The 14,146-nt window shown below is 35.2% G+C and overlaps 2 protein-coding genes across 3 annotated transcripts in view; one reads left to right on the forward strand and one right to left on the reverse strand.

Annotated features, from left to right (window-relative positions):
• The window catches only part of LOC148312860 (uncharacterized), a 35,454-nt gene extending 29,073 nt beyond the window's left edge, over positions 1 to 6,381 (forward strand). For both annotated transcript variants that reach the window (XM_088272465.1, XM_088272472.1), the window contains 6 exons: positions 1,033 to 1,278; positions 3,236 to 3,351; positions 3,690 to 3,777; positions 4,497 to 4,638; positions 5,057 to 5,124; positions 5,212 to 6,381. In XM_088272465.1, coding sequence (XP_088128591.1) covers positions 1,033 to 1,278; positions 3,236 to 3,351; positions 3,690 to 3,777; positions 4,497 to 4,638; positions 5,057 to 5,124; positions 5,212 to 5,594 — 1,043 coding nt within the window. In that variant the 3' untranslated portion in view covers positions 5,595 to 6,381. The remainder of the gene's footprint in view (positions 1 to 1,032; positions 1,279 to 3,235; positions 3,352 to 3,689; positions 3,778 to 4,496; positions 4,639 to 5,056; positions 5,125 to 5,211) is intronic.
• A 3,650-nt stretch (positions 6,382 to 10,031) lies between these two features.
• LOC148312861 (ATPase inhibitor mai-2, mitochondrial-like) lies at positions 10,032 to 13,803 on the reverse strand. Its single transcript, XM_088272732.1, has 3 exons — positions 13,661 to 13,803; positions 11,223 to 11,349; positions 10,032 to 10,386 (listed from the first exon to the last, which is right to left on the reverse strand). Exons 1-3 carry the CDS (start codon positions 13,714 to 13,716, stop codon positions 10,252 to 10,254), a joined length of 318 nt encoding a protein of 105 aa, XP_088128858.1. The 5' UTR covers positions 13,717 to 13,803; the 3' UTR covers positions 10,032 to 10,251.
• Between the last annotated feature and the right edge of the window lie 343 nt (positions 13,804 to 14,146).

Raw genomic sequence — 14,146 nt, forward strand, 5'->3', positions numbered from 1 at the left:
TAATCAATAAACAAGACATATTAACAATTATTCAATAAATAATACATATCGTAGTCATACAGGAGAAAGTGACCAAGTGTATTTTTTACAAAAACATCATTAACTATTTGATATCTTACTAGCTTAATATTGCCCTGAAAAATATCCCAAAGGATTATAAAATTGAAAGCATAATATATTGACTTGTTAAAAATGACTAACTGCATTGATGTTTATTTTCTTGCCAAGCAAAAGTGACTTAAATGGCCCTCCTGAACATTTTACGTTTTGTTAGTTGGTCACTTTCTCCTGTACGACTACGATATATAACAAACTTACATTCAAGGCGTACGTATTATTAATATAAATTGATCTTCTTCTAACCCTTATCCGGACCCAATGGTGCATAGGGCACTGCATCTTATTGACGCAGTGCTATCTTGGTCATTACTTACATGAAAGCAAGGTGATCACTCCTGCGCTTCAGGAATCAGTCCAGGATAATATTAAATGAATATAAGAGTATTAAATCACTACAATTTATTTTAATCCCCCCTCCCCTGGGAATCGAACCCGGGACCTCCAGCACGGTAGCTAAACACGCTAATCATAAGGCGTAATTACAATCGTAAATGTATTTAGAAAAACTATTTTTTTTTTTTTTTTACATGTAAAACCCGCCTCCGTAGTGTAATGGTCAGCACGCTCGAGTACCATTCTGGAGGTCCCGGGTTCGATTCCCAGGGGGGTCAAATAAATACATGTGATTTTTTCACTCTAATATTTATTCCATATTACCCTGGACTGGTACCTGAAGCGAAGGGCTGATCACCTTTCCTTCATGTTTTAACGATCAAGATAACACTGCGTTTGTATGATGCAGTGCCCTATGCACAATTGGGGTGCGGATAAGGGTTTTATTTATGTATATATTTTATTCTCAGGGTGTTTTTTTTACATGTAAATCCCAGAGCAATCGGTTCCATAGATTACTTTATTTCCTAAGAAAATATATTCTGTGAAATGCATGACATGAACGGTAACCATTTTCAGATACTGACAAAAAAGCTGAAATTCTCAGCGTGACCGCCAGCACTGGTACTAGTTCTACCACTGGGACTGCGGCTGGCGGGGAACTGGAGTCGGGGGCGACAGAGGGGCCTCCCGTGGCACCGGAGCATGCGGCCCCCGCTGCGCTCCCCGAGGGGAAGAAGACAGAGGCGGTGGCCAGCAGCCAGGCGCAGTTCCAGCAAGTGCAGGCCAACCTGAACGTCATGAATCACGTGCCCACTTCCATAGGTAGGTCTTCAGATCATGGAATATCTCGTTTTGTACCATGATTCTCGAATGTAGTTTCAAAAGGCGTAGTTGGGTAGACGCTTGACTGCGAAACTGGCGTCGCGGGTTTGATTCCCGCCAGTAGCAAAATTAATTCAAGAAAGATTCATTTTCAATTGGTCTGGGTGTTAGTGATGAATTTATCACATTTAACTTCCCTATCCTTACTATCCTACCTGCAGACAAGCATCTAAAATAGACGCTTTGCGGGTTATTCCTTTAAAAAAAAAAAGAGTTTCTGCTCAATAAAAAAGCTTCTTCGTCTTTCCATAAGATGTCACTAGTGAAAATTCTAGCAATTCTTGTACAATGTTTCAAAATTGGATCATAAATATAGAACTTCCAAGAATTTGAGAGTGTGGTTGTCAATCATGGGTAGAATTGGTGAATTGTTACATGTGTGTAAAGTGATCATTTAAACCTATGTGATGTATTTTTCACATTTACCTTCCCTATCCTTACTATCCTACCTGCAGACAAGCGTCTGAATTAGACGCTTTGCGAGTTATTCCTTTTGAAAAATAATAATAATAAAAGATTTGAATACATTGTCACGGTCACTGTCAATGTTTAGAAAATACGGTCACATGTTTAAACAGGAGATAGGAGGGTTTCCTGCACCTGGTAATAGAGGGAACACCAGAGGTTGTACACGCCGCGAATATCTTTGCGACTTATACGAAGACATGGGCTGTTTGACGTATGAGGAACTGAAGAGGGTTTCACAAAATATTCCCGAGTGGCGAAAGAGGTGTCATTTGTTGCTACAGACCAATCCATAGGATTGAGACAATAGGAGAAGAATATACTGTTTGTGAAATTTGAAAATTTCCTGCCCATAATGTCAATGTTCTTCTTCCTAGCTCCATCCCAACTAATCGTCTATGCAAACTGTCGAAATCAGCTCTCCTCGTCCTTAGGTCCCTCTGTCATGGACAACACCATCTAGGCCATGCCTTTGAATCGTGTTTTCTTTCTGCAGTATCCATGAATTCTTTGGTCTTCCTTTTGTTTTTCGAAGAAGATCCATGGCGATTGCCCAGTTCACAATATGATCAGGTTCTCTGCGTCCTATGCGCCCATACTATCTCAATTGTCTTCCCTCTACATTATATATCTGTTACACCCAGGCTTTCACGAATACATGAACCCTTTATTTTGTCTCTTTTTTTATTTTCTTTTTTTTTTATTAAACCCTTATCCGCACCCAATGGTGCATAGGGCACTGCGTCATATAAACGCAGTGTTATCTTGATCATTTACACATGAAGGAAAGGTGATCAGCCCTCCGCTTCAGGACCCAGTCCAGGGTAATATTGAATAAATATTACAGTGAAAAAATCACATTTATTTGACCCCCCCTGGGAATCGAACCCGGGACCTCCAGAACGGTAGCTGAGCGTGCTGACCATTACACTACAGAGGCGGACAATTTTGTCTCTAAGGGACCTATAATGTCAATTATCGCGATTTAAGTTTTCAATTAAGTATTTTGAACTTGTATTAATTTGTAGTGATTGAAGTCTAGTAATACAATGGTTAGCGTGTTTGACTACCATACTGGAGGTTCCGAGTTCAATTCCCAAGGAGTCAAAATAAATATAAGCATTTTTCACTCTGATATTTGTTTAATATCACCCGGAACTAGCACCTGAAGAGCACGACTGATCATCCTGTCTTCATATAATTAGCAGTCAATGTAACACTGCGTTTTTGGGATGTAGTGCCCTATACACCATTTGGCATGGAAAAAGGTTAGAAGAGCTCAAGTAGGTACCTACTGTATGAAAATATCACTGAAGGGAGCAGAATTTCATAATATTTTTTTAATTATGGCATAACTTGTGTAGAATCTATCAGCTCAATGTGTTTTAATTTCAAGATTTTTCTTTTGGTTTACATTATATTTTAATTATAGGTTTGCAGAACTCGAGTGTATCAGATAAGCGTCTTCCTAAAGCCATGGTGAAGCCCAACATCCTCACTCATGTTATTGAGGGATTTGTCATACAGGAAGCGTCGGAACCTTTTGCGGTGAGTATTAGCTATTCTTCTTTAAAACACACAAAAGGTCACATCGATTATAAGACCTCGTTTACTAAAAATCACCGTTTATTGTACTAATTCAGTATGGAATCCAATATGAGACGGTAGTAATCTAATCGCTGAATGTGCAAATAAACATACTTTAAGACGAACAATTTTATGGCTATGCAATCTAAAATGACATGCATAACTCAAAAAATAAATGTGCTGGAAAAAATCCACAAGTTAATAATCGCATATATATATTTGTTAGTTTTGAAATTAATTAGTTTGCTTATTAATTTTTAATTTTTTTATTTTACTTAAATGAAATTATAATTTCTCAGGTGAACCGACCTTTGCGGGAATGGACGGCGGAACGCGAGCAAACAGCTCAAGATAACAACAGAGAATTGCCAGGATCTCAGGACAGAGGTGTGTTAATAATTCACTATCACGTTTGGTCCGCATCTAGTGTCGCTTCACTGATGAGTACTGCCATGAATCAGATTCTGGGTTTGATTCCCGGCCGGATGAAGGTTAATTATAATTAACAATATTAATATTATTATTATATCGAATACTGGATTATCACCCTACGGATGAGATATCAATTTTTTAAAGGTATATCAACTTGATATGAAACATGTATCATTCTTCCCTTTTTTAAAGATGGAAATCTGAGCATCCCAGGGCTTACGACCTGGCATTTGGCTGACTTTAGCGATCACTTTGTACACTTTTGTAACATTCACCTTACCGGTATGCGAAAGGATCTAAAACCATTGCATTGGATATTTAATAATGGGCAGAGTGGTGAACATTACACAAGTGTACAAAGTGATCGCTTTCGCGAACCAAATGCCAGGTCGTAAGCCCTGGGATACTTCTTTCATAAAAAAGGGAAGAATGATACATGTTTCATATCAGGTTAAGAAACCTTTAACAAATAAATTATAATTATTTTATTCACGGTACTATTTCATTGTGTTTTGCAGTACTCTATGTGCAATTCGGGGCAGACAAGAGTTAGAATTGTTAGCTTGGTTTTGATTATTTACGTTTTTGTTGTCTTGCGAGTGTTTGCCATATTTATTTGTAGGTTACAGTAAGATCTAATGAGGTACAAAATGGTTAACAATGTTGAATTGCAGGGAGGAAACTTAATATTGCTTCCAACACGGGCATCACGGGAGTGCAGCGGGTGGTGGAGGACAAGTGCGAGTACTGCGGCAAGTCACTCAAGAGAGCCAAGCGCTTCTGCAACAACACCTGCAGTCGGAGACACGAAGCCAGGTATTATACAACTCTTATTATTTTTTTAAAACACTTCTTTATATATCTTTGTTAAGGTCTTAACTATATGTACATAATTATCAGGTCCCGGCGGTTAGCAGGCTTAAAAAATACCCATCCGAAATATGTTAACTTCTTGCACCAAAATAGAAAGTTATTTGGAATGAAAAATGCATTGGTACAATTTTTGTTTCAAATTACGTAGCGCTTAGAGCAAAATGTTTGTAACTGCCGGTAGGAGAATGATGATGTCATAGGCATCTTCAAATGCAAATTACCCTGCCGTTATTGTGACTTCAAAAAATATCCATAGATGCTAAAAGTATGCATATGGCCATAATCCTGGCAAAGTTTCATCTCGCCTCAAGTTTTCGACCATATTCTCAGCATTCCAATTGACTTTTTTTTATATTTTCAGAAGAGGTTCAGCCACCGGTACATCGGTTGACTCCAACGAGGATCTGGGTGATTCGGAAACGCAAGATTGTAAGTATATATTGTAAAGTGTAAATAAATATTTAATATTATTAGTGCCTTTGTCATGTTAATTTTTTTAAATTATTGTTGCTACAGCCGGCGGTCCCGAAGCCAAGGATCCCATTAAAACCTCTTCCGCTTCAAATGCCGAAGATGCGTCGGGTAACGGGAAGGAACCGCACGCGGCGCTCAAGTGGAACGTGAATCAAGTCTCCGAGTTCATCCGGGGCATTCCCGGGTGCGCCGTCTACGCCGAGGAGTTCATCCTCCAGGAAGTGGACGGAGAGGCCCTCGTCCTCATCCGCCCGGAGCACCTCGTCATGGCCATGTCCATGAAGCTGGGGCCCGCCCTCAAGATAGTGGCCTCCATAGACTCCCTGCGACCCGACAAGGAAGACTCGGACGAGCGCAAGCGCGCCTCCACTCAGCAGGAACCCGTCTGGCCGACGAGCCCACACAAGAAGTTGAAATTCACCTAAACTCCATCTAGGGATGCTGTTGCGGAAACGTGCTAGGATAATCTTAAGCGCTAGCAAAGAACCGTAGGCTGATATTCGGAAACCACTTTAGTCTTAGTCAGTTTCATGAGCGGATCGTAATTTTGAAAATTAATTAGTAATAACTGTTTCTATCGAGATAACTACTCGCATAACTTCGTGTGACATGTCTTATTGACACGGATCACCGATAGTAATATTGTGTTCAATTCACGACTGGCTTTCGGCCAGTGGAATACAAATGTATGGAACATATCGCTACTCTGATGTGGTGAATTGTAATTTGAAACTTTTCGTTTTTAGTGCATGAGAACTGTTCAAAACAATGTGCGGATTAAATCGAATTATTTCACCTGTTAAGTCGCAATCCGCAACCGTCATAGTGGACTGACAGCGTGCAATAAAACTTTTTAGGAAAATGTTTACGTGCAAATTATAACGGGCAACAGGAAAGGTGGTATTGATACTGTAAAGATTGCATAATTCAATACAGTCATACAGCAAAAAGTCCCTTTTTATATAAATTCAAACATATCTCATACCCGCAATTAGCAAAGTCTGAATCAACATATAGAAATATGTATATATATTTTTTAAACACTATGGAAAAATGATTATTTGACGAATGATCAAACATAATTCCCAATTCAAGAAAATGACCGTTGCATCTAATTGATTGTCTGGACTGCAACGTGTAATCAGTGGCTTGCGTTTCATATAGGGACATAAGTAGTGCCTACCCCACTTAAGTGAAGAAGAAAAAGAAAAACTGTGATAGTTAAGGGAACTCACGTTTAATTATACATATTTAACAAAAAATAACCTTTTATCAGTTATCTTTCAGCAAGAAACCACGCATTATTAGAATTTTGAAACTTGAATGAAGACAGTTGTCTGTGTTCTTTTTCAAAAAATATCAATTAACAAGCTGTTTTTCCTACTGCGCACCGTGATTAAAAACTCGTAATGTAATTATATGTTCATTTAGAGCAGCGATATGTTTCAATTTCATAAAGCAATAAGTATACCTATCATTTAGAGGGTGAATTACCCTGTGACATGTGCCAATATAATATTACTGGTAAGCTAAACAAAAGCTTTTTTCCCTCGTATAGTTTATTTATCCTACAGTATGGTCTTGATATTTACTTACATGTACTGCGGAACAAATTATAAAGAGATGTTCGTTAATTAGTTGTATGTATATAATATTTTTTCAGTAATACCTCGTTTGGCAGTTTATATGTATAACCGTTATGGGAGAAATACAATTTAATGAGAGGTTTTATAGGGGATTCTATTGTGTACAGGATGGTTGCGATTTGGAATATTGTATATCATAGTACATGAATTCGACGATACAGCATCCTTTAAATACACAATTCATAGAATTTTATATAAGTAAATTTATCAATATTTAATTATTTAATTAATATTTGTTCATAGAATGTACTGATGATTTAAAAAAAATTATTTGATAAACTTTGGAATGAATGAAAACAATAAAATTTGTTGAAATCTGGTTTTTTCTATCGACTGTTGCAAACCAAAAGGACAAATGAGTGTAAACGACAAATGGCTACTTTTCAAAGAAGCTTTTAAAGCCCTATAACATTGTGAGGGAAATAAAAACGGAGTAGAAAATACTAATTTCGTCCCATAAACAAGTGTAAATGCACTGATAACTCAGTTATAACTAATATAATGTAATATCATGTGATTTTTATTTTTTAGAATAATTACTAAAAGGAATTGCTGATGGAAACAGGCACTCTGTTAGTTGTTGAAAACGAGTGATATACATTTTAGCCTTACTTTGTGTCTTTTGTCTTCCAATTTATTAGGGCATATTGGAATATTATCAACCTCATGTTCTGTTCTGCTGTTTCCGCCGAGAAAGCGAAACAGGCAGGAAGAGCTGCGACTGCCAGCGAGGTATTATTGTAGAATATGTCGTTAAGTTGTGGTATCAAGATTTTACAGTATAGAAAATGAATGCGTACATAAGCACGTGTTTCTCCCAATAATCTTTATTCTTTTAGGTGGAAATTACCTGTGATTATAAGATAAAATACAGGCCTTTTTGTGGAGGTTGACATTTTTAAGAATAAAGGGTGCTATCTATTATGTGCTGATACATCGTCTTGTATTAGTGCTGTAATATAAATATTGCTGGCTTATTCCTAATACTACATATCACATTTTCTTAATTTTTATCTCAAAATGTTCATTCTCAATCCTTTGATTGATTATGACAGTTTTTATTACGCTCTCAAAATAAATTTTAAGGGGTTATTGTTATGACCGCTATTGTAGTCAAATCTCTGACTCTTATTTGAGAAATAACAGCTTTAGCCATCAAAGGATGTATAAAACAGACTGTTACAACTGATGTAAAACTCAAGCAATTTAATGGTAAAAAAAAGGTATTGTATCGCTATATAAAATATGTCTATATCAAAAATGTCTCCAAGATGTAAGTTGTTTAAAATGATTATAAAAAAAAAATATACATAAGATGATGTGTCTGTGCAAGTGACGCTTATACTGCTCGAAAGCTACTAAATAGCACTCATAGCATGTAGCAGGTGCTTGAGGAGGTTTTTAGACGAGTATATAGCGATATTTACTTGAAATAGTTATTTGGGTTTTCATTCTACCACTATGGTCTGATACAAAGTAAAAAAAATAAAGTAACTACATATCATCACTATGCATTTGTCAATAGAACACTTCGCAAACCTCTCTATGCATTTGAATGTGTTCAAATCAGTCCACAAGTATTTATGCGGGGTTTGTCTCCGATAAAATGTATCGTAAAATGTAATATGTGGTATCGATTGGCCAGCGATACACGAGTTTAATAAAATAAAAATTCCTTAAGCGCAGTAACGATCGCTCCCCTGAATAAAGCAATATAACACTAATTTGATAATGTTTTGGCCTATATTTACAAGAAATATATGCATAATTATGTCATGAAATATTTCTAAAGCTCAATTTGATTCTAAGATTATATCATGTATAGTTTTTCCATTCACCGGTTCTCTAGTTAGGTAGATGTGTTTTGCCACAATTTTTTTAGCTATAAGTGATATCATTCGAAAATCATAAAATCTTTATTGAGTAGTAATCATATTCGGAATTTTTAGACATATTTTTATTTATAATTTGTAAATTAATTTTCGTCATAAATTATTTGTCGTCATTTTATGTAATGTGTGTTGAATGGTTGGTACGGTTAGCATGTAAGAATGATTTCCCAATTAGATAAATATACCATTATAGTTATACGAGTAGGCAGTTACCAAGACTTCAACAGACAGAACGCTATATTCGTTATCCAACTGGACTTGCCACATTGCAAATTAAATCTCACAAATCTACAGCCAATAGAAATATTGGGAAGAAAATGGTTTTCTCGATCGCCTGAAATTAGGTGTAAATGTAATGGTTCTATCGGTACTTATTATTGTAAACTGTTAAATATGAATATTCGGCTTCCTTGTCATGTTAAGTTTCGTTGGGCGAATGACTTGCGAGTACTGACTTTGGGAACTTATGTTATAATTGAATTAAATGAATGCATACTCCACGATAGTTTTAGTAAAGAATTATTATTCATAAGAGCCCAGCTGGCTATGGACTTGAATACACAGCTATTTGTGTATTGTTTTAAGATTTGACTTATTGTTGTTGTAAGTTTCGTGTAAATATTATCAAATAAACTTTTTTTACAATAGTAGACATAATATATTCCTGTGTTTTATTTTCTCCGTTCACCTTGTTGTGATTAAATTGAATAAATTCCGAGTTGCTAAGTAGAAGTCAGAAACTGGAAAGATAATCTGCATATATACAATAATTTTGCACATTTTGATTGCAAAATATCCCTAATAATAAATGTCAAAAATAGATTTTATACATCTATATACATATGCGAAGTTCAGGAAAAACAGGGTACAATAATGTGTTAACATTACTTTAAAAAGTAAAATAAATTACTGATTCTTTCAGAAAACTTAAATAAGTTAAAATTATTATCATACTGTTTCATCATACTTATTTTGAATGTATATATGTATGAATCTCAATATTTAATGACTTAAATGCAAGGTGACAATCTGGCGCATCAGATACCAGTCCAGGGTGATATTAAATGCAAAACTTTTAAAAAAATAATGAAGGAAAACAAAAAAGATTTATTTCATATTATCTTTAAAATGATCACTTTACACACGTGTAACATCCATGTTGAGATGACAAAAAAATAATATGAAAAATAACTCCTATAATTGGAGATAATCCAGATTTGTGTACACACTCTAAATGTTGTAAAGATTTATTCATTTATTTCTTGAGGGATGAAGATTCTGGAGTAGAAGGGACTTAAAGGGATAAATAAAGAGGACTCTTAAATTATGTTAATATGGAATTTAATACCACAGTGAAATGCACACTAACATTATGTTTCGGATGACAATTTCTAATTAAAAACAGTAAATATTAAGAAAAATAGTCTACTTAATATCTTTCCTCTTAATGAAAATTCTTTCATTAAAAAACAGTACATATTAACAAATGCCATAGTCTCGGCTACAAAAGCTTGTAGATTGTAAAATATTACGAAAATAAAATCTTATTCATGTTTTTCCAGATCATGGATCCTCTCCTTGTGTCTCTTGAGAGCTTCCTGGTGACGCTTGATCTGCTCCTCGTGGAAAGTAATTTCCTTAGTCAAACCACTCTTCATCTCTTCCAGCTGTTTCTTTTGCTGCGGAAATATAATCATACTTCTTAGTCTGAGATCTATTGACTAACATGATTGATTTAGTCATAACGCATTCTAAAAAAAAGTGTCAGCAAATACATAAATGAGTAAAACGTAATATATTTCGGGAGAAGCGAGGCAGTTCGTCTCCTTATGTCCTTTAACCTTTTTAAAGTTTACATTTCCTGGTTATATTATATTATTTTTATACTTTTCATGGTTATATTATTGATTAAACACGGCAGGCATCATGGCGTAGTTGGGTAGACATTAGACTGCGAAATTGGCTTCGCGGGTTCGATTTCCGCCAATTGCAAAATAAATTGGAAGATATTTTCAGTTGGTCTAGGTGTTTGTGTTACTTTTTCACATTTAACTTCCCTATCCCACCTGCAGACAAGCCTCTATTGACGCTTCGTGGGATCCTTTAAAAAAATAATTTGAAAATCGCAATAGGAAAAGTTATTAATAGTTTAAATAAGTGCATTTCCTTAACGGCCCGAAAAGAAAATAAAAAAACTTCAAAAGTGATCAGCAGAAAAATGTTCATCATGTTGCTTTTTGTCATCGTTAAGGTGGAGACTGACCAGAGCATTTCGTCGTAACATCGCTCGCGGCGAGCATCACCGAGCATCCGAAACTATGGATGGAGCGCTCGGCTCGATGTACTGACTGCCTGAATGTTCGCATCGTAACGTGTTACTTTACGACGAAATGCTCCGGTCAGTCTCCACCTTTGAGGCAATTTTAGGAAACAAGTGAGCAAAGATATTTTTCAGTATCATTGACCGTATTGAATATAGTAATATATCTGAAGGGTTATTGAAATTTATAATAACCTGGTTGTAAAAGTATTGGTCTTCACGAGCGGCTTCCATCTTTCCGAAGGCTCCCCCCGCATCCCGGATGGAGCCCCCACCGCCGCCCCCCTTTCCTGCCCCTGAGCCTGGGTCGCCTGAAGTCATCCTACAATCCGAACCATCAATTGATGATTATGCCCAATCAAAAGAAAATGTTTATTTATACCAGATGGTATTTATTTTAACTATTTGTAATATAAATATCCAAATAGAGAGACGCGCGATGAAATGAAATAAATGAGAGAGAAATATGGAGACTAATCTCAAAGTAGAGGGAACATATAAATTGGCACATATTTTTTTTACAAAAAAGTAATATTGGTATATAACCACTCACCGAGATTTTTATGTCTACTGGTTTCGAGACGTACCCGTCTCTTCGTCAGGACAGGTCGAAACCGGTGAGTGGTTATAAACTAATATTACAAATATTTTTTTTAAATAATATAAAACAAAAAATGACTAACCATAAAATAAATGGTTTAAATATTAACATTAGGAATATAGACCGCACACTGGGAGCATTTTTTTTTTTAGCTATATTCCCTTTCTAAATTCAAAAAAAGTATTTGAGAGTGCTCAATTTCACTCAAATCACATTTTTTCGGCATTTTAATATAAAATAATGAAGCCTTAAATGAAAAGTACATAATTTTTTTTTACATATTCACTGATTAAAATAACTGGAGAGAAATGTTTCATATATAAAACTGACCCTTGAAATTAGTAAAAAGAGTGTTTTTCAAATAAACCACGCCCCTAACTGTCGTAGGTCGAGATAACAGGTAATAAGTGGTAGGTAAAATCCATCAAAATACGAAATAATCCGAAAAAAATACAAGAACTTCGAGAATCGTAGCATTTAAAGACATAAACCAATTCTATAGGGGGTGCCTAATACATACGGCTAAGGCTGTATATTGGTTTTTTAATTCAGCAGTGTGATTGTAATAGCCAGACTGGTGATGTAGACGTTATTTTCAGATTGGCAACACTGTTCTTCTCCTTCTGCTCACACAGTGACGAGAAAGAATCGCTTTTCCATGATCAGTCAGTTGTGACAGTACGAAAAGTAATTTTTGCATACTGAGTTGGAATATACCAATTATATTCCTATAAAATGCAGTTAACCATATAGACACAAGAATAGTGATTGTGCTTTAAATATCTGAAAAATTCTGTAGAATTCGGAGATTACCCACTTCTGTATCAGATAAGTGCTGATTTTGGGAGATGAACGCTGTAACAGGGAAATCTCCAATTTTTTTATCACTATAAAGTCACTAAAGTGCACTACACGGAATTTTGTCGTCCAGTTTTGAAAAATAAAAGCGACTACGACAGTTTAGTGTGATCAAATTTATGCGCAACATGTTCACGCACCAATCCGAAGAAAGATGGACAAAAGCACAAGCCAATCATCGTTTTATCACGCTAACTGAAATGCCGGACGGTAAAATTCCATGTAGTGTACAAACGCCCTATCTGGATCTTAAATAACTTTAAAACTAAAGTTTATTTTTTCCATAAACTTTTATAGAAGAACTTCTAAAAAGAACACAATTTACTTCTAAATTTCAAATGAAATGAATTTAAAACTGTGTTTTCCTAAATGTAATATTCTCTAATATTTTCAACAGGCAAATACTAAAAACATGGAAATACATTTAAATGTAATTTCAGGAAATTGTATCATCTCACTATCTCCAAATTGAAATGAATCTTATTTGAAACATCATAAACGAAGATGATTGGATATTGGCTGCAGATTATTTTATGCCTCATGGGTGAACTAGGAGAGAGTGAATTTACTCAAAGTTGTATTTATTCAGTAAATCAGTTGTGGTCTATTTAATGGTTATTTATCATATTATTATATAAATTCGTCAGATAAATTTAGGTCTTCATAACAGATTGAAATATCTGTATATGACAGATTACATGACAATTTTTGGGACCATCAGTGAGACGTCTTCGGGCTATCTCGGTTTATTTTTTTGTTATGTTATGATCTGACGTTTCGTATGATGAAGGTTAATATAAAATTTTGACTGTCAATAATTGGAGGTGTATCCCCGGATTTCTCAAAATACTTTTTTATTCAAACTACAACTTTTCATTTGTAATAATCATAAGGGGTTTCTTTAAGATTATGATGCATGATTTAAAACCAAAAATTGCGGAGTAAAAAATTATAAAAAAACGACATCTGCGTCACAAACAATTTTAAGGGTGTTAAAATCTTTTTTTCGTTGTATTTTCATGTTGAATAAAACTTTTTACAAACGTGAAAATACAGCGAAAAATGTTTTGTTTGTGATTTCAATCCATTTTCAATATCAGATGATTATGCAATGACGAAAGGAGTTAGGTTAATAATACAAATCGATCTTTTAGCAAGTAAATATTAGTTTTACCTGACATTGTTAATCACAGGGAAGATTCTAGTGGAAAGCCTAGTAATTCTGTTCATTTTTAAATTTCGAACGAGGTAAACTGGGGCTAAATCTAAGGACTTGGGCAAAGACGTAAATCGAAATATAAAACCTGTGGCGGACACAAACCGGAGACCGGCCGGGGTAAATACTAACTATCTTTATTTTACTGCCATCTATTGCACAAAATCACAACTTTTATTAAAAACTCGTATTGTAATATAATGTATTAATATTAATATTTAGTAATGATACATAGATGGCATTAATAGCAATAAGCCTACTTGCAACGGCATTTTCCGCTTTCAGAATGCTTTATTGCGAATAGGGAAAATGATCTTGTAATGGCATTAATAAATAAAACGAAATTCCCTGAAATCGCTTTATGACCTGAAAGTGAAAAACGATAAAAGGAAAATGCCAGCGAGCTGGATATCGCAAACGAATGTTTTCCGAATTCAGTTTCGT

Source organism: Brachycentrus maculatus, unplaced genomic scaffold, assembly GCF_059751285.1.
Source record: "Brachycentrus maculatus isolate JH-2025_06_01 unplaced genomic scaffold, ASM5975128v1 h1tg000031l, whole genome shotgun sequence".
NCBI classification, from domain to species: Eukaryota; Metazoa; Arthropoda; class Insecta; order Trichoptera; family Brachycentridae; genus Brachycentrus; species Brachycentrus maculatus.